This window comes from Vombatus ursinus, unplaced genomic scaffold (genome assembly GCF_900497805.2).
Source record: "Vombatus ursinus unplaced genomic scaffold, bare-nosed wombat genome assembly UNPS02014784.1, whole genome shotgun sequence".
Taxonomy (NCBI): domain Eukaryota; kingdom Metazoa; phylum Chordata; class Mammalia; order Diprotodontia; family Vombatidae; genus Vombatus; species Vombatus ursinus.
In genome coordinates this window covers 6,519,512-6,545,728 of record NW_020954562.1, presented here as the reverse complement: position 1 = coordinate 6,545,728, position 26,217 = coordinate 6,519,512, and the positions used below count along the sequence as shown (strand labels likewise).

The following is a 26,217-nucleotide window of genomic DNA, read 5'->3' as shown; positions in this document are numbered from 1 at the left end:
CCACACCACTCGCTGCTCCCTACCACCACCAACTTGCAAGGAAGGAATTGTTTAAAATTACACCACTGGTTCCTGGAACCAAGAACCTGTTTATATTAGAGTAGGGACAAAGGAAGGGAAGGAAAGAGGAAGGCCAATATGACATTTGCACAATTGTCTTGTGCTCATTCAACCATAGTGCCTAGATGTATTTGTTGTTCCTAAAGACACCATATAAAACCATTCAGAGAATAAAACAGGGTTTTGAAAAGCCCATTAATAAATTGTAAAAACTCACTTGGCGGGAGACATATTACCTAAAGCCACTGTCTTGTGCCAAACAACATAAAAGCAGAGGTCTGAGGCAGGACTACTGGATAAAACCATGATCAAATTTAGTTCAGACTTCTATTGCAAAGGCTTCCCTAAAATTACTTTCCAAACATGTTAGAAGGTTAACATAGGATTATTTCCAAATCATAATTTAGTATTTCAAACCTTAGAAACACTAGGCTTTCCTTTAATCAAAAGTGTTGTTGTAGAAACATACAGAGATGCCCTGTCCCCTACTGTGTTTGTAAAAACAGATTATACTTATGTCATTTTTGCTTGAGGAAAAGAAATAAGGACATCTAAAAAATCTAACTAGAATAGTGTCAGGGAAGAAGGGAGTGGACAGACACCAGGATAACTGCTGACAGATACCAAATGAAAATTTTTTTCACTTAATTGGCCCAGAGTTAACACGCATACTACTTTTCATACTCAGTTCTTTTCCTTCACACTCTTTTTATGGAAATGCTACCATTACATTTGATTCAAACTATTTAATTCTGGTCTACCTCCACCCTTCTCTCACCTACTCCTCCCTCCCCTAATCCCTACTTCCAGGGGATTTAATTGTTTAGCACCTACATTTTAAAATTTACAGACATTTAAAAAAGTTTCAGACTCAAGTTGGACATCTTTTAATAGGGCATTTCTACTAATATATTCGTGTAACTTGTAGCTTGGCAGAAAAGAAAAGCAATAAAACAAGTGGTAACACTTTTTGAAATTGCCTGAATTGGAAAGCTCATCCCATCCAACTGTTTTACTTTCAGTCAAGGGTATGAGAAAGAAAAAGCCTTCTTCATAGTAGATTTCATTACTTGAAATTTTAAATTGGGAGAAAAATTTTTTTCAGCAGCAGCAGGTAACAATCTGTTACCTTTTAGTTTTTTTATTCATTATCACTGACACAGTCATAAGAAAGTTACCAAACTTAAAGGGTAGAACAGCTCTGTACAACTGAAACCATTAGTTTATGTATGTTTAAAATGGCTCCACTTCCTCCCCCCAAGTCAGTGCATAAACTATAATGAAAACAGGAAAATTTACATAACAAAAATAGGAACAAATTTTTTTTAAATTTTTTAAAAAATATATGAAAATACAAAATTATTCCTTTCCTGGTATCTTCACATTCTTCTCTTCTGTGTACTTATATATAACACTGAAAAAGAAAATAAGAAATTGATTAAAAGGGATGTTCTTGAAAACAATTACAATAGCAAGTTTTATAGAAAATATATTTTGATTTCCTAGTTTTAAAAAACAAATTTCAAAAAAACACTTAATTCACAACATAAAATGAACTTTAGGACATATTACTTTATGAATGACTCTAGACTTGAGCTTGAAGTCCAGAGCAGTACATTCTGATTTTGGCTCTGGATCTTTACTCACTGTGACATTTATATAAAATTAAGACTCACCTCACAGTGATGCCAAAAGCTATCACCTCACAGTGATAAAATAAGCTAATTCAGGTTAACATACTGGGGATATAAATTTTACAAAAATACAAAGTATTATGTTTATGCTCCCAAAAAAGTGAAAGTTTTCTGAATCCCTGAGATTAGTACCATTCAGCACCTCATAGGGATGTCAGAATAAAATCTACAAAAAAATAGACTATTACTATTATATTCCGAGTCCTGTTTCTGCCAGAGATTATCTGTTCTGCACTTAGGCAAATAACAACTTTGCAGCCTCCCAGGGCTACTGTTAGGGAAGTATGTGGTAAACTTTAAAACATTATATAAAAGGAAATTATTACATAAGACAATGGAAAACAGGTTGGTCAATGAGCATTTATTAAGTGCTTACTATGTGCTGGGCACTGCGCTAAGTGCTTAGAGATACAAAGAAAGGCAAGAGAAGTCAGAGAGTAGGGGATCTCATTTTCCTAAATCTATTTTTTTCCTCTTGCTTTCTGGATTATATTTCTGTCCTTTGCTCTACTTCTAATTTTTTGTTCTATCTCTCCCTGCCCCCAACAGAAATAATGAATTCATTGTTTCACTTTTTAAACTAAATCCAACTGATGGGGAAAATAAATGAATGAATAAAACCTCTATTAAGTCCTTACTATCCACAAATACGAATAGAAAAGACAACCCTTGCTCTCAAAGATCTCACAAGCAAATAGGGAGAGAATAAAAATTTCAGTCTAAGTCAAATGGAAAGGTTCTATGGTTCTTAGGGTGCAGCAGCAAAACAGATGTTAAAGTTTTATTTTTATTATTAGATGTGTGACCCTGGGCAAGTCACTTAACTTCTGTTTGCCTCAATTTTCTCAACTGTAAAACAGGAATAACCAGTAGCATCTATTTCCCAAGACTGTTGCGAGGATTAAATGAGATAATATTTTAAAGCACTTACTGCTTGGCACATAGTAGGTACAATAAAAATGCTATTATTAATGTTATTATTTTCGTGTCATTTCATTGATAAAATCACCATCTGAAAATGCCAAGGATTTTACTAACAAGAACTTTCCTTTCTGGGTTGCTCTTGAGTTCAACTGGATCTCTACTAGGGACCAATGGGAGATGGTGATTTGACTTGCTTGCCACATACTGCCTCTTGTCTCTCCCTCAAGGTGCCCTGTCCACTGTTTCAACCAGGTGGGCTTGGCTGACCCATGCGTGGCAGCTGACTGTAATTGATAGGAATGATCGGCCCCTCTTTGCAGGCACTGCCTTCCCCAGATGATGGCTGTGCGTCTACTCCCAGGGCTCTTGTGACTGTTGGTGGTAACTGGTCAGAAGTTGTTGCCCGTGGTGATAATGAAAAGTGCCCCTTCCCTTCTTTCTCTCTTCAATAATGGTTGGCAGGGTGGGGCTGGAAGTAGGTCTAGTGCTTTGAGAAGCACTGCTATTGCCAAGGTTGAGTTCAATGTCCTTGATTATATCCATCAGGGTACCAGGGAAGATGGCAAATCAAGGTGGTGGTGATGGGGTGACTTGTCTGGCACAAACTGCATCCCATCTGTCTCTGAGGGCCTCACTGCTTTAGTCAGGTAGGCTTGCTGGCCCCATGAGTGGCAGATGGTGGGAATGACTGGCCCCTGAGGGTTGGGCTGGAAGACCAGGGGTATGAGGGGTGCCCCACTCCCAAGGCTCCTTTCTGACAGGCAGATGTTGGCGGTAGTTGGTCAGAAGTTGCTGCTGGTGGTTAAGAGGAAAGTGGGACCCCTCTCTACAATGATTTCTCCCCCTCATGGCTGTGGGGGCAGAGCTGATAGGCTATTGAAAGGGCCCTCAGAGATCATCTACAATTCTTAACCTGGGTGGGATCCATGGACAAGGGGTCTGTGAACTTAGATGAGAAAAAAATTAACACCTTTATTTCCACAAACCTTTAGTTCCCTTTATAATTCTGTGTATTTTGTTTTGTGCATTCAAAAATATCATTCTGAGAAGGGGTCCACGACACAGAAAAGGTTAAGAACTTTAGTCCAAAAGCCATTTTATGAGGGTACTCTCCACTAAACCCAGGTTAAAAGCTATGAAATCAATAGTGAATGATACACACAATGGTTGTTTCTTAAATATGTCTATCTAACTACCCAATCTGCCCTCCCCAAAAGACTCGGCTTGTGAGTATCGGCCAAAATTTGGTGGTCATGTAGATCTGGTTACAGATTCAAGAAAGGTCCCTTGCTTTTTGAAGCACAGCTTAGTGATGTCAAATTTATTGTTGACAATGGTCATTAAGAAATTCTGAGGTAAAAATAGCATATAGATTAACCAAGTGAACCTTGGCTCTTCTCCAAGACCTAAGGAAAGGTGTTCCAAAGCATCTGGGTTATGAATTAGTAAGAATTTTAACATGATTGCCATTAAGAAGGTTATGGGAAAGGTCATAAGCAAATTCAGCAGAGAATACACCTATTCCCAAAGGGGAGGTGGTAGAAGGTGAAAGAAGATCACTCACAAAACAGCTGGCATTAGTATAGTCCTTAATTTTCAAAAGCACTAATACCCCCTGACTATAACTCAAAGATTAGAACACCAGGTGACCACTAGTCATTAAATAATTTGCTCTAAATATCTGGATCAAAGAACTACAAAAGTTTAAAAATTCTGAGTTGTTCAAAATAACCATCTCTGAAAGCAATTCCTGTGCCAGAAGTAAATGTGCAGAAAACTGCATGCTTCTTTCTCCCTTTAGCAGAGGATGGATCTTTTGCTCTTCTGACAAAGAACTCACAGTCAGCAGACAAGGGAAGCGGGCCACAAAAAGTTGGGGAGTGGGAAGAGGCAGCCATAGATTCCTTTAGAAGACAAGGAAATCACACCTCAAAGTTAGAGACAGAGAGGGCTCACAGATAGTTGTGGGGCAGGAAAGTTGACTGGCTAGGGATGGAGGAAAAAATAATGTCAAGATCCAGACAGTAAACGAGGAAACCTTCCTAGGGGCACTGAAATAATTAAGAGTTGATTATAATACTAGCATTGTTCTTAGGAGTCAGGTCATCAAAAAACACCATTCAGTATTTCAGAAATTCTGTGATTTCATTGATGGTTATTTCTCTTGAGTGATGCAGACTGGAGTTACTTCCAAAGTCCCATGTTGAAGCCAACAGGTTCACAAGATAGGGTGGCCAATGATGAAACTTTTCCACGTTTAGCCAACCTGCTCCGCTGCCAGGTCTGTATTCACTACAGTATGTAGGATCTGTCAGAGCTTATACTTAGCATAGCATAGCCCAGAGTCAGCTTTATGTCAGAATGAGGCATCAAAGAAGAACTTTTGGTATTATAAATGTTCTTCTATAGATGAGGAAGCTAAAGACATGAGAATAAATGAAGAATTCTTTATCTTGTGGGACATGAAATGTTATAAAATAATTTTAAAAAATAAAATGCAAAAATTTGGAAATTCTGAATTTGGGATCAAAATGAGAAGACAAGATATACGGAAATAACTGTCTGTGGCACTTTTAAAGTAAGAAAAAGACAAAAGCTCTGACGCAAAGAAACATAGTACTAAAGGAATGAAGTATGTATTTCAAAACTTGGCTTGGGTGGAACATCATAGCAAGAAGGCTTGTGAATCAATGGATTAAATACACAAGTTATGCGAGACCAAAGAGCATCAAATTAGTATTTGAAAAAAAATCAGAACTCAAAGTTCTTATTGATGGGGCATATATAAAAAAAATTGGATAGAGAATAGGTACTTGACCTGTGATTTCACTGGTATAGGAAACTCCCAGATGAGGAAATTCCCTCTACTAATGCAGGTCAGTACCTTCTCTGTAATCATTTACTCTTAAAGAGAAGCCTAATCCATGTGTGAGAAGGAAAGTGACTTGGCCAAGACCACAAGGTCAGTCTGTGTCAGGAACAGGATTTGAACTAGGTCTTTCTGACTCCAAGGCAAGCTCTTTATCCAATATGCCACAATGGCTCTTTCTAAAATAAATAGCTACCATTAATTTAGATGCCAACTTTACATAAGGTTTTAAACTTCAAACTGTGACCAAGTATTCTTTTAACTAATATAATGCTATGAATGTCATTATTAAGTTATGGTTATATCCCACTGACACATTATGTCCTATATGTCATCTATGAATTCTTAAAAGCACAACTCAAAAAGCATCTGATGCATTCCACAGAGAAAGATCAGTTTAAGACAAACTAACTGCCAATGTTATTCAAGTCAATGATGAATCAAGGACATTCTGCTTCAAAACATTATTTTCTCAAGCCATTTGAAGGTTGAGATACAAGTTGTCATATAGCAGAAACTGAGAGTATAAAGATTTAGGTTTTAATCTTAGTCAGCTTTAACTTTCTGTGTGATCTCTTTGGATTCAGTTTTCGTATCTATAAGACAAGTGGGCTCCATATCACAGAAAAGTTCCCAACCTTTTTTAGCCCTCATATCCCTTGGTTTTCTGTACAACCTTCCCAAGTCCCCTATACAATGTGAAAGAAATTTTTTTTTTTTAGAGTTTACTATGCATATGCATGTAAAAATAAAAGAGATAATTTAAATAAGATAATATACTTATGAAATATTTCCATATCCCTTGGAAATTTCTGCATACCCTAGGCTGGAAACCCCCACTCTATAAGGTAAAGTCTGGGCCCAGTTAGCTCTAAATTAAAAAGTACCTATGAAAGCACAAACTGAATTAAACATCTTATTGCCATGCCTCACTATGAACAGACATAAAAACAGAAACTGCACTTTGATTTAAAACATATAGAAACATTGACTGCAATTATGAAAAAATCATTTCAGAAGCACAGCTGTAGTTATTAAAAAGAACATTACCATTGTTTCCTCGAATAAATGCATCCCCATACTTATTCTTCAGTTGTCCATTTACATATTCTTCTGTTTGTTCCAGAGCTATATTCATGTAGCCATCCAGGCAAGCCAGGACACCTAGAGACACATAACAATAAAGAGATGATATACAAAGTAAATCAAGCTTGAAAATCACAGAGTAAATAATATACATGACAACCTTTTTTTGTTCCACTGAATACTACAGGCTTGATATAAATTCAAACAGTTAAGTGACAAAGCAAAATTTTTAAATCCCTTTCTGTATGCCAATATAAATAAAATCTGAAGAGAATACAATACAGAAGTATGTATGCATTCACAACCACCAGGTAAAACAATGACTCTTCATTCATCTTTTTAAAAGCCTTTACAGAACGTAACAGAATATTTTTAATCACTGCACGTTTCCTATTTTGAAAGCTAAAAACGTGAGAGCTGCTACAATTACACAGCAGTGAATGGCCATTCTCTCATACAGCTCCATTCCAATGGCACTGTCTTTCACATTAAACACTCAATCAAAAAGCTTGATCTGGCTAATTTATTTCAGCCTTTCACAATGTCTACAGCAGCAGATGAACTTATCCACAGTGTTAAGTGGAAGTCTCCCCAATCTGTTGAAATAATAGAACAGGAGACAGCAGGTGTTACTGAAAGAACATCTCAAAGCGGTGACTCACAGTGAGGAGCAGCTTGAGAATACACAACAACATATTGTACTGTGACACATCCCATTTTGTTTTGTTACAGTTACAATATATTTTCAAATCAAAGCTACTATAGAAAAGTAGCTAAATGCATTCTAAAGTAGCTTTCCAGGAAACCACTCTAGTATATTCTTTTAATCATACTGAGGTGACATAAATTTTGCACAACTTTTACATGCCAACTTTTTACTTTAAGTTTGTCATTTCAGGATAGAATTTTGTATGCTTCTAACTCAAAGTCTCTAAATTAAAGTGATACTTTCCAAGAAAATTTGCAGAGTAAAACAAGAACTGCAGAATTTAATTCTCTTAAGTAAAGGAAAATGGACCAATTGTCAATAAATTCTTTTAAAGCCATAACTTCGTTAATATGCTCCTCCTTCTCTGCCTGTGCCCCCATTATACCTCAAACAACAAGAAAAAGAATCCTTTTCAAAATTGTGACTGAGGAAATGAGAACAGGCTAAAGAATATCAGAATCTTGTTTCTGGAAAGTTAAAAAAAAAGGCTTTATCTAATTAATAACCTTACAATTACATAATGTTAAATAAAATAAGTAGGAAAGACTTGTTTTTAGAGTATTTAACTTCTTTACAGATATGAATGAACCTTTTTTCTGAGACATAGTTTACATGCTTTTAATGGTTTCCACCTCCAGTTATGCAAATTTGTTTGAAAAGGAAAAGTATTTTATAGTTAAACTTTCATCTTCTGATTAAAAGACATTTTCCCCATAGCAACAGCTAGTAAATCTATCTAGATGAAAAAATCAGTTAAACTAGATGTGGAGAAGGCTGAAATCAGAACCTCTTCCAATCCCTCTTAAAATAGATACATGAACAGATTGTTATACCAAGAGCATTTTAAACAACCACACACACAAAAAAAATGATGTTTGCAATAATATTTTCTAATAGTGCAATAATATTTGGCTTCAGCATTATGCAAAGACAAAAACTACTTTTAATGATCTATTTCCTGCACATCCAAAGTATGCTCAGCACTGTCAGAACATACAGAACACTCTGTCCCCTCACTAATCAATTAGCTCATATATTCAAGTCCCAGAAAGCCTATTACTTTCTCTGGGCTCATTGAAAGTTTATGGCTAAGAAGCAATGCATGGATATTTCACATTGCCTTTCTACACAGTATAAGTCCATTAATCCTACTATAAAATTCAATTAGTCTTGAACTATGTTATTCATTTTAAGTCGTGAAGGCAGTGTCTAAATATGCTAAATAAAAAACCAAGCCAGTTAACCAGAAAATTTAGGCCCCCACAAAGTCAACAAAACCTTAATATGGAATAAAGACAGAATTGCCAGTCTGAATTATCTATAATGTATACATTAAATTTCCTATACATCAAAATTCCTTCATTTTGTCTGAGAAGGCAACTACTGTCAATATAAAAGAACTCCCCTACCCCCACTCCAACAACAGATCCAGCAATTTTGGCAGAATTCATGACTAAACTGATTCGTTTAGTAATGAAAGTGATCTCCCAAATCTGAACATATTTAATTTCAACAAATGAGAATTAACAAAAATGTTTTTACTTCATACCAACCCTATGTGCAAGTACTTTTAATCTTTATCATGATGCTAAACTAACTAAAGCCTAGAGGGGTTAAGTGACAAAACTTGGCTATGGTTCTGAAGTGTAGCAATCAGTACTTCAACTCAGATCTTCTGATTCTGAGTTCAGTGCTCACTCCATTCCTTCAAGGTTTAAAAAAAAAAAAGTTTTTGGGTACTAAGGTTCTGAACTACAGAATTCTAATATTCATCTCTTAAGAACAAATATTGCTTTAGGGTTACATCATCTTTTGTTTAGTCCACTGATTTCAAAACAGATTACTAAATGTCAAGTGCTTTGTGACAATCCCAGGACATCATCTTAATACCCAAAGTTCTTAACTCCAGAGTTGATCCCCACTCTGTCCTGGGTATCATTAGAGGTACTGATATTCAAAGAGTTTAAGAAAAGAAAGCTTGTGTCTAATACAGCCCAAGACAAAAGTATATAAAATATTGTCATTATGGTACCAAATCTTCCCTGGTTAAAGCAGAATAGGTGGTGATAGAATCTGTTTAATAACCAACAGCTTTTGTCTACCTATTGGGAGTTCTAAAAAAGCTCCAAAAAAGTGAATCTACACTATTTAGTTATAAAGATACATAAAGTGGGTAGGCAAGAAACCATTACCTCGGTAATCAACTCCAGAATTTAACTTTACTACAACTGGTCTTCCTATGATCTGCTTTAGGAAATCACTGGGAGTTTGCTTCCGTAGACTCATTGTAGCAATCCTGTTTAGAGGACAAAAAAGAAAAAGATAAGGGTTAATTATCCACAAAAGAAAGAAACCAAACATGGATAAATTGCTTACAGAACACTGTAACACTAATCCAGAAGAATGAAAAAATAGAAGAGAATGTGAAATATCTCATTGAAAAAACAACTGACTTGGAAAATAGATCCAAGAAAGAGAACTTAAAAATTACTGGACTATCTGAAAGCCATGATCAAAAAAAGAGCCCAGACACCATCTTTCAAGAAATTATCAAGGAAAACTGCCCTGGTATTTTAGAACCAGAGGGCAAAATTGAAATTGATCACCTCCTGAAAGAGATCCCCAAAGGAAAACTCCAAGGAATATTGTAGCCAAATTCCAGAATTCCTAGGTCAAGGAGAAAATATTGTAAGCAGCCAGAAAGAAACAATTCAAGTATTGTGGAAACACAATCAGGATAACACAAGATTTAGCAGCTTCTACATGAAGGGACCGCAGGGCATGGAGTATGATATTCGGGAGGGCAAAGGAGATAGGACTACAACCAAGAATCACCTACCCAGTAAAACTGAGTATAATCCTTTAGGGTAAAAAATAGTCATTCAATGAAATAGGGGACTTTCAAGCATTCCTAAGGAAAAGACCAGAGCTGAATAGAAAATTTGACTTTCAAATACAAGACTCAAGTGAAACATGGAAGCGGTAAACAGGAAAGAGAAATAATAATAATACTAAGAGACTTACTAAGGTTGAACTGTTTACATTCCTGCAGGGAAACGATATTTGTAACTCATGAGTCCTTTGTCAGTATTAGGGTAGTGGGAGGGAAAAAAATTATATGTATGTATAGACAGATAGAAGGCACAGGGTGAGTTGAAGATGAAGGGTTGATAATCTGGAAAATAAAATTAAGGAGTGACAGGATTATACTGGAAGAAGGAGAAAGGGAAAAGTAGAATGGGGTAAATTATCTCAATATGAAACAGACAAGAAAAGGCTTTTACAGTGAAGGGGAAATGGGGGAAGGTGAGAGGGAATGAGTGAATCCTATTCTCATAGGATTTGGCTTAAGGAGGGAATAACATACACAAGGGGGTACGGAAATCTATCTTACCCTACAGGAAAATAAGGGGGGAAGGGGACAAGAGAGCAGGGGGTTGATAGAGGGGAGGGCAGATTGGGGGAGGGGATAATCAAAAGCAAACGCTTCTGAGGAGGGGCAGGGTCAAAAGAGAGAATAGAATAAATGGAGGGTAGGATAGGATAAAGGGAAATATACTTAGTTTTTCACAATAGGACTATACTATGGAAGTGTTTTGCATGACTACACATCTGCAACCTGCATCGGGATGCTTGCCTTTTCAATGAGGGTGGGTGGGGAGGGAGGAAGGGAGAAAATTTGTAACCCAAAGTTTTAAAAACACATGTTAAAAATAAAAAAAAATTTAAAAAAAGTTTACAGGAAATAAACTGCCAAAGAACTAGATAAAAATAAAATTTTGGAATATAAACTGTAAACTGCAAGACATTGAAAAGTCCCCAATGTAGTCAAAGATTTTGTTTTCTACATTAAAACATTAGTTTAAAAAATGGTAGCTATTTATAAAAAAAAAAAAAGAGGAGCAGGGAACCACCACTAGATGCAAAACCATCATATTAAATCATCAAGTAAAATACGGCTCACCATTTTTTTCCAACTCATCTTGTTTTACAACAGCTACTTACAAAGGTTTGAGAAGCAAATCAAATGAAACCTGATTTTGAAATTATTCTTTTGTTTTGGTCAAATTCAGCATCCACCTAATTTCTAGATTGCAAGGTGGCATGTAATTTTTAAAAAATTTTCTACCCTCAAAAATGCTTTTACCAGTTTTTAAAATTTGTAAAGGAAAAAAATGGAGGCATTTTTGAAATTATTCACTGATAAATTCTTTTTACAAAATAGCAGAGGCCTAACATGCAACATGCAGTCCTTTTAACAATTTGGGCTTTGCTTAGTTTCAGGGCAGTTATCTTGGAGATTTGATAAAGTGAGGAACAGAGGTTTTACTACTTGAACAAGCTGTAAATTTTTTTTTTTCAATCTACAATAACATTTATCTTGTCCCTGTCCTCTTTCTCCCCACCTCCCTGGGCAAAGTTAATCCACCCAGTTTTGGCACTCTCCCAGGGACTAAGTTATACTGATGTTGGATGAGTGAAAACTCATCAAATTCACTATATTTAGCTGGTCCAAGATCATACTTCATATCCCATCCAGTAATCTACCTGGAAATGGGGTCTAACCAGGATAGTTATTGGGGCACATGCTATGCCAGTGAACTTTTTCCCTAATCAATATGGTGTTGCCATTGATATTAGATCTTTCTAGTATTGGCCTAACATGAGACTGTTGATGGCTCCAGTCACAATCTCTGGCTCTCAAGCCCAGAATTCATTTCCCTAGTCCCCACTCTCCTAGATGTGTTGTATCCCTTATTAGAAATGTAAGTTCCTTGACAGACAGTCTTACTTTTTCCATTTGTATCCTCAGAACTTAGCCCATGGTAGGCATTTGATAAATGCTAGTTTTTCATTGAAATATTTGAGAGCCTATCATATGTAAGGTACTGTTGACTACAAAAATAAATAAAATCCACTCCTGTTTTTCAAAAGTTTGTAATATGTTAAAATTACAGCTTTTATACAAGGCAAGGGTAGATTAATAGGAAGAACGGCAATCATCTCAGTAAATTAAATTTTTATAAGAATTTGTTTTTCAATTGTTTCAGTCATGTCCACTCTTTGTGACCCCATTTGGGGTTTTCTTGGCAAAGACATTGAACGTTTGCCATTTCCTTTTCCAGCTCAGAGGGAGACCTGCAAACCAGCCTGATTTCATAAGAGGGGAAAAAAAAGCCATTCTTCAATTTCATATTCTGGTAACAAGACACTGAAAAAACAAAAGGGAGAAGGGGACCCATAAAGAAAAATGAAATGTCAAATTAAATATTTTGTCCATATTTCAAAAACAATTTAACCAATTCCATTTTCTACTAAACTGCCTAGTTCTGGTATCATGAATGCAGCTTCAGTTGATAATTCAAAGTATGTCACAAGAATAACTGGAAACAATACTTACCGGCTTCACACTGTATGAAAATTATACTGAAGTTGTACTAAATACAGGGAGGAAACTAAAAAACCAAAAACTGTAACAGAAAATTTAGGACCAGTGAAGGTAGTTTTGTGTGTGTGCATTCACTTTAATGGGGGGGGTGGGGGGAAGCAACCACCTATTTATGTACAAACTGCTTTACTTTAAGCCCAGGATAAATGATGTTTCATAGCAAAACAAGCTGGACACTGACTTTCTCTAAAAGAGAGTGATAAAGGTTATCACTTCAGAAAGTTTGCCTTTAAATTCTGAGATTATACCAAAAATGAAAAAGTCAAGGAGTAATAAACCTCACTGTGCCTCAGTTTCTCTAAATATAAGAGACGACACTCTTTGCACACTCTGAGGACACTAAAATACATGAATGAATTAGATGTATAATATTATTAAGAACCTTGATGTTTCAAGTTAGCAGCAAGGTTAGAAAGCTTGAATTTATCTTTCACTCTGTCAACTACTAACGTAGTCAGTTGATAAATACTTATTAAGCACCTACTACAAGCCAAACTGTGCTGAACTCTGGAAATACAAAGAAAGGCAAAAGAATCTCTGCTCTCAAGGAGTTCACAATCTAAAGGGGAAAGATAACATAAAAAGAAACCAAAAAGGAGGCAGGGTGCTCAGCCTATGGGCATAATGAAGTCTTGCAGCCAGGTGGGAAATGATGAGGTGTTTGCCCTAGGCTCCCCTCTTTACATAGAGGATCTAGAAGGAACTTCCTGATGTCCACCCTCTACCCTCTCCAATCAAAGGGAGGAAGGGGACCAAGAGGAAGGGGGGGAAATCGAGAAGGTTTGAGTTTCAAAGCTAATTTGATCTATAGGAAGATGAATTTCTGGAGACAATGATAGAATGATAGAGTTAGAAAAGGTTCCAGCAATAAGTACCATGAATAATTGATCCAACAAGAACTGCCTCCCCTTCCTGTGCCCACAATTAGCTTATCTTATACATCTATATACATATATGAAACTGTATAAGCCTATATGTGTTTATATTGTCACCCCCTATAGAATGTAAGCTTCATAAGGGCAGATATTTTTTTTTTTGTCTTTTATCCCCAGTGTCTTGAGTGCTGCCTGGGACAGTCCATGCTTAATAAAAGTCTGCTGATTATCTTTTCAAGTACTACTTTCTTCTCCATGATGCCTTCCCTTGTAACTCCAGCCAATAATCAGTTTGGAATTTTATTATGTTCAACTTTTGCATTTCATTGTATAGTGTCTTGCAATTGTTCTCAATTTTTTCATGTGTGTGAGTCTGGTATCCCTCCAAAAATCTATATAAGCTCCATGAAGATAGGGACAACAATAAAGTCTCTTTTATCACTTAAAGTATTCAGCATATTAGACATGTAAAAGGCAAATATTAATGAAGTGTATAGTTAGAAAAAGGCTGATATCCTCAAATACATTGATCTTTCATTTAAGTAGACCAATATATTTTTACATTGAATATATTTTTACATAGTTAATTTTAAGTCATTACTGTTATTTACTAGTTTGCCAATGATCATTTTATATAGGTAAATTTTTAAATGACACTATAATTTTTTTTCCATTGGAAGATTTAATTTTAAATTATCTTTGAAACTGAATAAAGCTGAAGGCATAGCTCTTTTGATATTAGTTTATGAAGACAACAAAATTCTTGAATGATGTAGCCACAAGAGGATCGAGGGATTTTCTGCACATTTACCTTAAAACTTGTGTAATGCATAAAGCACTGGATCTGGAATAAGATGTTCCGGCAAAAAATAAATAAATAAAGATGACTTGGGTTCAAATCTCAGTTCTGCACTTATAATATCTTCACAGATTTAGAGATGGAAAGGATCTCAGAGCTCATATAGAACAACCCTCTCAAACCAGAGTGAATAACGAAAAAGGATTTACTAAGCACTAATCATGTGCTAAGCTCTGGCGATACAAAGGGAAAGATAAGACAGTACCTTCTCTCAAAGAGCTCACACACTAATGGGAAGAGATGACACATGAGATTCCAGTCCAGGGTAGATGTATAGGCCTAAAAGTTCTAAGGGTTCAGATACAGGATGGCAGAACCCAAGTGTCCTTAGGACACAATAAGTCAGACAGCAGTTCCTATAGGTCTGGAGGGCATTAGCAGCATGGAAGATAAAGCCCAGCAGATGTAAGGATACAATGGCACAGCAGATGATAAGACCTGGAGGTCTTACTGGAAGGACTAAAATTGGTGACTCTGCTTATACAAGTGGTATGAGCAGTCTTATCTATTCTATATGACCATTGGAAAAGGGTAGAGTAAGCCCATGTACCTTTGTGATCCTAATCAAGACATATAACCACCTTGGGCCTCAGTTTCCCTATCTGTAAAATAAAGGGGTCATACTAGATGATCTGAGATTCCTTTCAGATCTAAATCTTACGATTCTTTTCAACAACTGTGCAAACTCTACGAAGTTCCTACTATGTCAAAGCACTACAATAGTCATTATGTCCAGAGTTTATTCCTATGAACTTCTCCCTCTAGATAACAGGCATGATGACCATTATCTCACTCTCCCCCCACCACCACCGTGTTTAAAATGAACTGCTTTATTTAATCAAAGTCAGCACTTTTCATTTAGGCTGGCATGATATCCAGCACCACATCATTCACCAAACTGCACTGCACCAATGCTCTGCAGAGATTTTTAAAAAGAAAATGAAGGGGCAGGCAAGAAAACAGGTTTATTTGCTATTAACATGTAGGATACCAAAAGCCTATTTCTAAATATTTAGGAAGCACAATTTGAAACAGTCAGTGGGAGGGGTGGTTGAAAAATGTTGAGAAATGACTGAGATGAGAGAGAACTGTAAATTAGGATAACAGCTAGTATTGAGATATAGTGGCCAAAACAGAAAAAAAAATCATGTGTTACTTTGAGCAAAATCCTTAGGGGAAGACTCCAGCAGGAAGTGATCATCCTCTTTCCTAGAGGTATTTAATCTGTAAATTTTCACTTGGAACAATTCATACAGTTCTGGGTCAAACACATTTGCAACACCAGCAAGCTGTAAGGAAAATGGTAAGTACAATTCAATGTGTATAGTGGTTGACAGAGATGGTGTTTAAGGGTAGCATCAAGAATTGAGGAAGAGATCTCCAGAGTTCTTTTGAGGACTTTAGCTCTGGTCTCTCTTGTCTGATCAAGTGAAAAGTGGCCCAAAGTGCTTTCTCTGTTCATCTTACTACCTTTAAACTTAAACTGTAGATAGCTGAAAAGTACTGAAGTATAATAAAATAACAGTAATAACTAATGCTTACATAGCACTTTAAAGTTTGCAGATTTCTTTATATACATTATGTCACTTGAATGTAGCAGAAAGTGAATTTGGAATTAGAGGACCTGACTAAGGGGCTTTAAATTCAGGTTCTGCTATTGAATACCACTGGGATTCAGTTTCCTCCTAAGATTTTATTTTTAACCAGATTTGTATTTACATATGCAGATCAGCACATTCTCTGCAATTTGTGATTTTAAAAAGTGTTTGGGAGCTTATTGCTGTTTGTCCTTGTTCTCAAAGAGGACCATGACAGCATGGAGGTGATGCCGTGACATGCAAGTGAATTGGATTTAAGTGAGGGAGGGCTATGCAAAGTCACCAGCCTCACTTTCTCCTCTGGAGCCATCTGGGTCCAGTGGCCAGATACACCTCAGGATGACTGGAGATAGCCCCAGAAGCGGTAGAAGACCTTAGTCTTTAGCAGGTCTCAGTTTGACTGAGACAATGCCCATGAAGAATTAAGGCTAGATAAAAAAAATAAGGCAAAGAATGGCCTCTTTAACCTAGTCCAAAATCCAGAAAAAAAAAAAAAACTAACTGGAAAGGGAAGACCCTCAGGGTTTCTGGCCAAAACTGAAACAATTCTTAGTTAAATTCACAGGAATCAATCAGGGCCCAAACTATGACCAAGTGAGGTTTGGTCTGGGACCTACTGTTGGCCAATCAATGAGAGCCAGAGTGATTTGGGTTTAAGGCACCATCCTAAAGAAAGAAATCCAGCTTGTAAACCCCAAGAAATGTTGTGATGAAGTTTCAGAAGGGAGGGAGGAAAGAAGGAAGGAAAGGGAAAGGAAAGGAGAAAAAAAGAGAAATTAAGAGAGAGAGAAAGAAAGATAGAAAAGAGCTGTATTGCTTACCAGTAGTCCTGATGTGTATCTGGCCACTGGATCCAGATGGCTCTAGAGGATAAAGTGAGGCTGATGCCTTTGCACAGCCCTCCCTCACTTAAATCCAATTCACTTGCATGTCATGCCATCACCTCCATGACGTCGTGGTCCTCTTCGAGAATGAAGAACAAACAACAACCCTGTGAGTAGTAGGAGCTGCCCCACTGGGGACCCAACTGGTACTGGCCAGTTGAGCAATACAGCTCTTTTTGTCTGGGAGCACTGAGAGGTCAAACGACTCACCATGTGAGAACCCAAGGCTTTCTGACTTAAGAGAACAATTCTTTATCCACTATGCCTTGATGCCTTTATGTATGAAATTAAGACTAGCTGCACCAGGTCTTAAATTGTATTATAAAGCAGCACTCATCAAAACTACTTGGTACTGGCTAAGAAACAGAGCGGTGAATCAGTTGAACAGGTTAGGTACAGAACACAAAGTAGTCAATGACTATAGTAATCTACTGTTTGATAAACGTAAAGACACCAGCTTCTGGGATAAGAACTTACTATTTAACAAAAACTGCTGGGAAAACTGGAAAACAATATGGTAGAAAACTAGGCATAGACAAACACCTTACAAAGCATACAAAGATAAAGCCAAAATGGGTACACAAATTTAGATATAAAGGATGATACTATAAGCAAATTAGGAGAGCACGGAACAGTTTACCTGTCAGATTTACTAAGAATGGAAGAATTAACGACCAAACAAGAGAAAGAAAACATTATGAAATGCAAAATGGATAATTTTGATTACATTAAATTGAAAAGTTTTTGCATGAAACAAAGCCAATGCAACCAAGATTAGAAGGGAAGCAGAAAGTTGGGAAGCAATTTTTACAATCAGTGTCTTTGATAAAGGTCTCATTTCGAAAATATATAGAGAACTGAGTCAAATTTATAAGAATACAAGTCATTCACCAATTCATAAATGGTTAAAGGATATGAACAGGCAGTTTTCAGAGGAAGAAAATAAAGCTAACTACAGTCATAAAAAAAAACGCTCTACATCACTACTGATTAGAGAAATGCAAAATAAGACAACTCAGGTACCACATCACACCCATCAGATTGGCTAACATGACAAAACCGAAAATGATAAATGCTGGAGAAGATGTGGGAAAATTGGAACACTAATGCATTGCTGGCAGAGTTGTGAACTGATCCAAACATTCTGGAGAACAATTTGGAACTATGCCCAAAGGGCTACAAAAATGTGCATACCCTTTGTCCCAGCAATAGCACTTCTAGGTCTATATCCCAAAGAGATCATAAAAATGGGGAAAGGAACCACTTGAACAAAAATGTTTATAAGCAGCTTTTTTTGTGGTGGCCAAGAATTGGAAATTGAGGGGATGCCCATCAATTGAGGAATGGTTGAACAAGTTGTGATATATGAACATAATGGAATACTACTGTTCCATAAGAAATGATGAGCAGGCAGACTTCAGAAAAACCTGGAAAGTCTTACATGAACTGATGCTAAGTGAAATGAGCAAAACCAGAAGAACATTGTATATGGTAACAGCCATGTTGTGCTATGAGTAACTTTGATAGACTTAGCTCTTCTCAGCAATGGATCTAAGACAACTCCAAAAGCCTCATGATGGAAAATGCTACCCACATCCAGAAAAAGAACTATGGAGTCTGAATGCAGATTGAAGCATACTATTTGCTCTTTTTTTTTGGTTTCTTCTTTCTCATGGTTTCTCCCATTGATTGTAATTCTTCTTTACAACAGGGCTAATGTGAAAACATGTTTAATATGTATAGCCTATGTCAGATTGCACACCATCTTGGGGAAGGGGAGAAAATTTAGAATTCAAAATCTTATGGAAGTGAATGTTGAAAACTAAAAATAAATGAATGAATGAATAAATGGGAGGGGGGAGAAGAAATCAGGGCCCTAAAACATATGTTCTCCAATGTCCCCTACAGCTTTGTGTAACAGCTAGAGTGCTAGATTAAGAAGTTGAAAAAACATGGGCTCGAATACTTAATAGCACTGTGATCATGAGCAAGTGACATAATCACTTTTAGCCTCAGTTTTCTTAGCTGTAAAAAATGAAAATAATAATAATACTTGAAGCGCAGGATGATGGAGTAAGTGCATAGAGAGCTAGCTTCAGAGTCATGGAGACAGAGGTTCATTGTCAACCTTCTGCATTTGCTGTGTAACCCTGGATAAATCACTTAACCTCTAGGTGCCCCAAGGTAACTATGACAAAAAAATTAAAGAGCAAGCCAGCTCTGCAACGTAAAGGGTGTCTCTTTACTCTGGGTTCCCTTCACCAATGAAATCACAGATCTGGTCTAAAAAAAAGAAAAACAACAAAAAACAAAAAACTCTATAGCAACAATAATGTCTATAAGGTGACTTACCTAACAAGTAAGATGCCATTTATATACCTTGAAAACCTATATGAAAAGCAACTTAAAAAAAAATTTGACGTGTAATTTCTCTGATATAGGGAACTCCCTGTGACAAAGTTCCTCTCTACCAATGCAGATGCTTTATAACTTACTGTCTCAGAGAGTAACCTAGGGCACTAGGAAATTAAGTGATTTGGCCGGAGTTACACCATAACTGGGACTCAGGTTTTCCTGACTCTGAGGCTGGCTCTCTATCCACTATACTATCATATCATGTAGCCTCTACGATAATCATCAAAAATATTATTATATCCCATAAATGTTTGACTAGTTATGGTTAGGTCTGAACTCTACTATTCCTTTTCCTCCACTCAAATGTGATGTAGGTTTGAGCAATGGACTTCTAAAAGCTACCAACAAAATCCAGGTCTTGTAATTTTCCAAACAGATCTTATAAAACCTCTCTTCCTCAAGTACTAGTTCCAGACAAGGGAATATTTAACAAATATCGAATGACAAGAGAAAAGTAGAGAGAAGCTTTTTCGTTTGTTTTTTAATTTAAAGCTTGCTACTGGAAGAGTAACCTCGAAAGCAAACAAGGAAACTTCTTAAAGTGGTGTTGTTTTTTCAAATGGTCCTACCTAATATAATAAAAGATTTGAAGAAGCCTGAAAATTAAACTGTCAAAATCTTGAAAGGGATTCCACATCAAATCAGTCTCTCTTGATTTTTAGTATTAAACTTTTCAGTATGTGAGGGCTGGATCTGGAGTCAAAATAATAATAGTATACAGTATAACAAATACATTACAGGTATAATGTGCTTATTTCCAGTGGCATTCATAATTTTATTAATGTATTTTGTTAATACTAGCCATTTTCCAATTTTAGGTAAAGTGCTTTACAAACCTTAAATTACGATATAGTACTAATTATTATTCCCATTCTCCCTGTTGTCCCCATAAACCTTCCCTTGTAACTAAGAAACACTGTCAAAACCTAAAGGCAAAATGACCGCCTATCAACCACCTATATACACAACGTTCTGCTCTCCTGGTCCTCCCCAACTCTATCAAGACGTGAAAATAAACTTCATTTCTCTGATAGCAAACTTTTAAAATTCCTAATGGCTCTATAAACAAAAGTTCAGACAAACAATGACCAACAAAACAGTAATTTGGAAAATATACCCAAAGTGCAATCCTCACAAAACATTTCCAAAAACCTAACCTAACCCTCATAGGGAACTGCCACAAATTCATAATAAAAACTTGACTAAATGCCTTTAAATAGCAAATAAAACCAAAAAAATCACCTTCAAACTTGGACCAGAATAGAAAACCCAGATTTAACTTCATCTGTCAAATCCCCTACCCAGCAACTCTAACATCTTTTCTTCCTAATAAAGTGGGATCAAATCAAGGAAACAGAATTTGGAGCTACCAGCAACTTCATTGGTCACCAGGGCTTCTGACTATGCACTTCTGTATTTTGGGTCTAGTCTCAACCTGTGATTTTATTGGTGGAGGGGGAGAACTGTCTCCAAACATGCATCTGTGCAACTCATCTATAACTTTTAGTCTTAGAAGGCTGCTGGGGATACTGGGAGTTTAAAATGGCTCGCCCATGGTGACCAAACTAGTATATGTTCCGGGCAAAATTTGAAGTCCAGTTTTCCTGAATCCAACTCTGGCGCTCTACAATACCTCATACTACTTCTGCACACTGTAGCCCCTTAACAATTGCTTTCTCTTTGGCGTTATTTAAAGACTCACTCCAGGAAAGTAAACCCACAACTCTGCAGCTTAAATTGTTCTAAAGAAATGTTGTCAGGTGGCACTGAAAAGTTAAGAGACCTGCTTCAGTCGGGATGTAGAACGGGATGTATCAAGAAACAAGACTTGGAATCCAGTTCCTAGTGACTCCAAGGTCAGTTACCCATCTCCTATGCTGCTCTAAGGGGTGAGGGGGAAACTTGCTAAATTGACTCTAACCCAATCCCTCGATTTTATTAAAGAAAAAAAAAATGAAGCACACCGAAGGGAAGGGGGTCCTTCACGGGACTGCAGTCCGGGTTTTCTGACTCATTCCAAACATAACTTCTCCTGTGTGGACTCAGTCTATACAAGAGGACCCAGGTGCTAGAGGGACCTGGTTAAAGAGACTGTGGCTGGAGGTCTTAGCTCCCGGTGGACAGCCTGCTGGAAGCAGCACAGCTAGTCTTCAGGTGCCTCCAGCGTTTCCTGCTTCGTAAAAGGAGGCAGATGGGCAGAGCAGGGGGGCTTAACTTTGTGGGGTCCTAGGCCCCTCTGATAGTCTGGTAACGCCCCTCCTCGGAACGTCTGTAACGTCACAACGTAAGATTAGGATTTCGAAGGATACCGAGTATACTGAAATAGTAAAATTAAAACAAGTTTTTGTTTTTTTTTTTTAAAACGAGCTCAGGAGCACAAGGTGAGGAGCTCCTGAGGATCGCTCTCCACACCCCCTTTCGGCTCTGAACCCGAGATCCCCGGGGGTCTGCCCGACCCGCCAGGCCTCGGCTCCCACGCTCTAACATTGGAGCCGCGGCTCGCCCCTGCCCCGAAGCCGGGTGCGTCCTTCTTTCCCACGCGATGGCCGTGCTTGGTGCGTGCCGGGGCTGACCAGGCCTCCGGTCGCCCCCGGGGGTCGCTTTTCACACACTGCGGGGGGTGGGGTGGTCGTGTTGGGCTTTGGGGGGAAGGAGCAGCCGGCACCGCCTCGGAAGACCCAGGAGCGCCCAGCCGGAGGCCCTGAGACGAAAAGGCTCGGCCCCTGAAAACGCTCGGGTCACCCCGGGGGGCTCTCTCAGAAAGACGCTGCCGCCCCCTCCCCATGGGGCCCTCAGGCCTCGGGGACAGGCCCCAGCATCCTCCCGGCCCGCCGCCGCTCACCTCTGAGGTCCTCGGGCCAACGCCAGCCACGGCCTCGCCTCCGCCTCCCGCCAAGAGCGCGCGCGCCCCCGCTCCGGAGCGATCTCGGAGCGCGCGCCTCCGTCGGACCAATCGCGGCTCTCCTGGGCTACGGTCAGCCTGCAGGGACAAAAATGCTGCGCTCTGAAAGTGCCTAAACTCCTTCAGGAGAGTTTGACTCCTGCCCCCTCTCCCTGCGGCTGCAGTAACTGTCGTTAAGCGACCGGGGGCGGGGTGAAGGCCGGAGAGAGGCGTGGCCGAGTCAGTGAGGGGCGTGGTCAAGACCAGCGAGGGGCGGGTTTAAAGTGGTGGAAGCGGGGGTGTTAGTGCTGGTGAGACACAGGAAGTCCAAATCAATGGACCTAGAAGGCAAAGGGCTGCTCCTGTGATTGGTGTGTGGTGTGGGTGTGATAATCACAGATTTAGAGCTGGTCAGGATGGTAAACTGTGGCCCAGAGAGTCTAAATGACTTGGCCAAGGTGTTAAGGCAGCATTCAATCTCCAGTTCTATCTACTAAGTCACTTAAGACGCCTAGGAGAGGAGAGGCAGAGAAGGGAGAGAGAGAGATGGGGCAGACAGGGAGTGTAGAGACGAAGAGGAGGAGCGCGTGAAGAAGGGAAAGAGAAAAGCAAAGGAGAGGGAGGAGAAAAGCAAGGGAGAGAAGAAAAGCAGCCAAAAAGCAAGGGAGATAAAGATGGGAGACAGGAGACAAAAGAAAGGGCGATAGAGGAGAAAGATTGAAGAATGGGAAGGAGGAAGAAGGAAAAGGAACTGGAGAGAAAAAAATGGAGAAAAAGAGGAAAAGGGATGCAATGCATGCATGGGGTGACCACCCACACTGTAGTATTGTCTTTTCTCTAATATAGGGTATCATCTCTTCCCTTCTTGTCTCTGGACTGACACCGTCACTCCAACCTTTACACTAGGAAACCACCACCATGTGGGTTGGTTATACCAGTACTCTTACAGGATCCTGTGGTGAGGGGAATATAATCCCCCTACTCATGACTATAGTTTTCAATCCCCCTTTTGTTGTGCTTCTCCATACATAAATAGCCGCTAATACTAATGATACCTTTTGATCTTAAACATAACCATTTACTTAGCAATAAGACAGAAAGAATAATAGTAGTGTCATACACAGTAAAGCAAATGCAGAAATAATAAGTCCATCAAAATCCATACATAAACCTGAATTACTCTCTCCCACCAATGCACTCAATATCTATTGGGAGAAGTGGTCAAGAAGAGTAAGTGAGGAAAGCCTCACAAGAAAGGCTCACAACTCTAGAATTGTAAACATTGGTGCCCTCTTTTTGTCTTAGAAACTATTCATAAAAGTTCCTGAATATTGACTCTAGCACAGTAATGTCATTTCTCTTTGAGAACAAAGGATAACAATCAACCAAACAACCAACTTCTGTCATAAAACAGTTTTGGTGCCCATATTTAGTTATTAACCTAAACAGTTATCCAATTCTTCATATACATATCACTGAAGCATACTTTGCTCTCTATTTGCATTAACATTTAATAGCTAGTCACATTCAAAATGAGTCAGCTGCTGCTTTAGGACTCTCAGAGTAACTTTTTCTCAGAATTCAGAGCACCTCTATGCCTTATACAAGTGAACTATTAATTTAGCAACTGCTTTTTCTGAAAAATAGACTCATGCCCCCAAATATATAAACTGTTATTCCCTTAAAGGGTCATTCTCTTAGAAGAGATGTGGTGAAAAAGAAAGAAAGGAGAAAGAAAAGTGAAAGATACTAGAGAAAGAAGGAGATTGAGAGAGAAAGGAGAAAAAGCAAGGTCAAATTTTTAACCTGCCTTTGAGGTATTAATGTGTAGGTAGGGCTAAATCATTAGCAAGTTATTGTTTCCATTGCAATAATAGTGGGTAAAATAAATGATTTTAGGGTTTTTGTGTATTTTTGAGGGGGGTACTGATGTGGTATGAGACCTGAACCCTATAAAAAGGGGTTCCTCAGTCCTTGAACTTTTTCACACGTCAGCCCTGGTATTTCCCTGAGACATCTGGCCCATCCCAATATGATCTGTTCAACTGTCCTTTCATTGTGGCCCTCGAACCCAACCCAGCCATTCATTGTCTGCACCTGCCCCCCCCCCCAGGTTAGTTGCCACTCATTGATCCCATCCAGATTCTCAGTTTTTTTCTGTATAAAAGTACCAATCTTACCCCCATTGAATTGAGAAGATTCTTAGAATCTCGCCTGCCCAACTGGTGTTATAATAAAACCTCACTACTCTTAACCTCACTGCTCTGACTGAAAGAAGGCTTGAGTGGTCAAATTCTTTCGAGGCAGACCCTCCCTATACCCTTTCATTTTGGGGTTTTTAGCACCCCCAGATCACATGATATTTGGTTCCCTGACTACACTACCTTCAAGAACCCAGTAGTCCTGTTGTTATAACAAAGCCTCAGAAAAGGACTTAATTATAAATGACCTACATTGATTTAGTCAAAAATGTTGCATACATCATGTGCAACTATGGGAATCTAATTTATAAATTTACATGAATTCTTATATTTACTCTAGTAATATGGGAAATAAGCCAGCAGTTGAGAGTAGAAAATACTACATTACCGCCTACACAAATTTGATTCCTTTTTTACTACGCGCTTAGCTTAATCAATTGAAGAAAACAAATGCTAGGTTTTGTTTAGGGCTTCCAGCAGAGAGAGATGAGAGACAGTTTCCTTATATATCCAGCGCTTGATTGGATTTAAAAGAAGCAGCTTAGTGTAATGAAAAGAAGACAGGATTCAGTCAGGAGATTTGAGTTTGAATTCTGCCTCTGATGGATTCTTGGGCAAGCTATCTAAAGTAGAATGGGTTGCAATGAGAGATAGAGGGCTCTTCCTTGCTTGAGATCTTCAAAGGAAGGCTTGATTACTACTTGTCAGGTATGTCATACAGTACGGTTTTGCAAATGTAAGTTGAACTATATAGCTCATTCAATGATTATGTAATACAGTCTCTTTTAGCCTGCTTTCTTTTCTCTTAAATAAGAAGGTTGGAGTATGTGATCCCTAAGGCTTCTTCCAGTTCTAAATCATATAATCTAGTGCTTCTAGATCTCCACCGTCTCCAATCAATAGGATACTTATTTTTGTGTGTGTGAACATGTCAAAAGAATAGCAAAAGGAACCTTTATTCATTACTAGGCAAAGAATATGGTAGTTTCTCAGAGATTTGGTGTTTGTTTGTTTTTTGGAAGGGAGGAGAATTCTTTTCCTAAATCTATCAAACCTTAGTTTGGGATATGAAAACCAGAATCACAGCCAAATGTTTATCCTTGTATTCAGACAACTTTATTTGAAGGTCTTTTGTAATAAGGGCTACAAATCTCCAGAGCTATAACTAGGGTCAGGTGATTAGAGTGAGGAACACCAAAATTTAGCAGGAATTGATAGCACTTGCATGCCTTTAGCAGAATAGAAACAATTGAGTTTAATATCTAGTTAGCAAGGATAAATAGTTAAAATAGGAAGCTACCAGATGTCTTCCCTTGCACACACCATCTCCCCCAGAGGTGGTTTTACATTGTTTCAGAATCTCCACCTAGAGGAAATTGTGCCCTGGGGTCTCTATCTTTCCCTGAGAGAGTGATGTTCTTTCAGAGTCTCTCATCCCACAGACTTAATTTGTCTTTAGAAGTTGATTGAAGGGTATATTTTGTTCTAGTTGCCCTAAGTACTGAAATGACTAAAAGCTACTCTGCCAATCTTTTCCCTTAGGTCAGATACCTATATGAAGAGCCATTGGTTTTTCCTGTCTCCCTTCCTTTTTAGAGCTCTTTCAGAAAATTTCCCTGAGATAATTTGAAAATCCCATCCCTGCTGCATTGGAAGAAGATATGAGATAGAAAGACAAATGGGGAGGGAGCAGGAAGTCTCTAAATTTCCATA

At 38.2% G+C, this 26,217-nt stretch overlaps 1 protein-coding gene across 2 annotated transcripts; it reads right to left on the bottom strand.

Moving 5' to 3' along the window:
• Window positions 1–241: 241 nt before the first annotated feature.
• On the bottom strand, window positions 242–22,327 carry LSM6 (LSM6 homolog, U6 small nuclear RNA and mRNA degradation associated). 2 transcript variants are annotated; one of them, XM_027867010.1, is made up of 4 exons: window positions 22,265–22,327; window positions 9,535–9,638; window positions 6,598–6,711; window positions 242–1,474 (listed from the first exon to the last, which is right to left on the bottom strand). In XM_027867010.1, the coding sequence occupies exons 2-4, from the start codon at window positions 9,626–9,628 to the stop codon at window positions 1,440–1,442; spliced, it is 243 nt and encodes an 80-aa protein (XP_027722811.1). In that variant the 5' UTR covers window positions 9,629–9,638; window positions 22,265–22,327; the 3' UTR covers window positions 242–1,439. The 2 variants fall into 2 exon arrangements, with proteins under 2 accessions (XP_027722811.1, XP_027722812.1); XM_027867011.1 differs by lacking the exon at window positions 22,265–22,327 and adding an exon at window positions 16,945–16,981.
• Window positions 22,328–26,217: the final 3,890 nt, after the last annotated feature.

What these genes read in the sequence shown, in the direction of transcription:
- LSM6 (XM_027867010.1), bottom strand. Translation starts at nt 9,628, where the DNA reads ATGAGTCTACGGAAGCAAACTCCCAGTGATTTCCTAAAGCAGATCATA. An exon ending in TTCTGGAGTTGATTACCGAG is followed by an intron (nt 6,712 to 9,534) that starts GTAATGGTTTCT and finishes ATGTGTCTCTAG; the next exon opens with GTGTCCTGGCTTGCCTGGAT. An exon ending in ATTTATTCGAGGAAACAATG is followed by an intron (nt 1,475 to 6,597) that starts GTAATGTTCTTT and finishes TTTCTTTTTCAG; the next exon opens with TGTTATATATAAGTACACAG.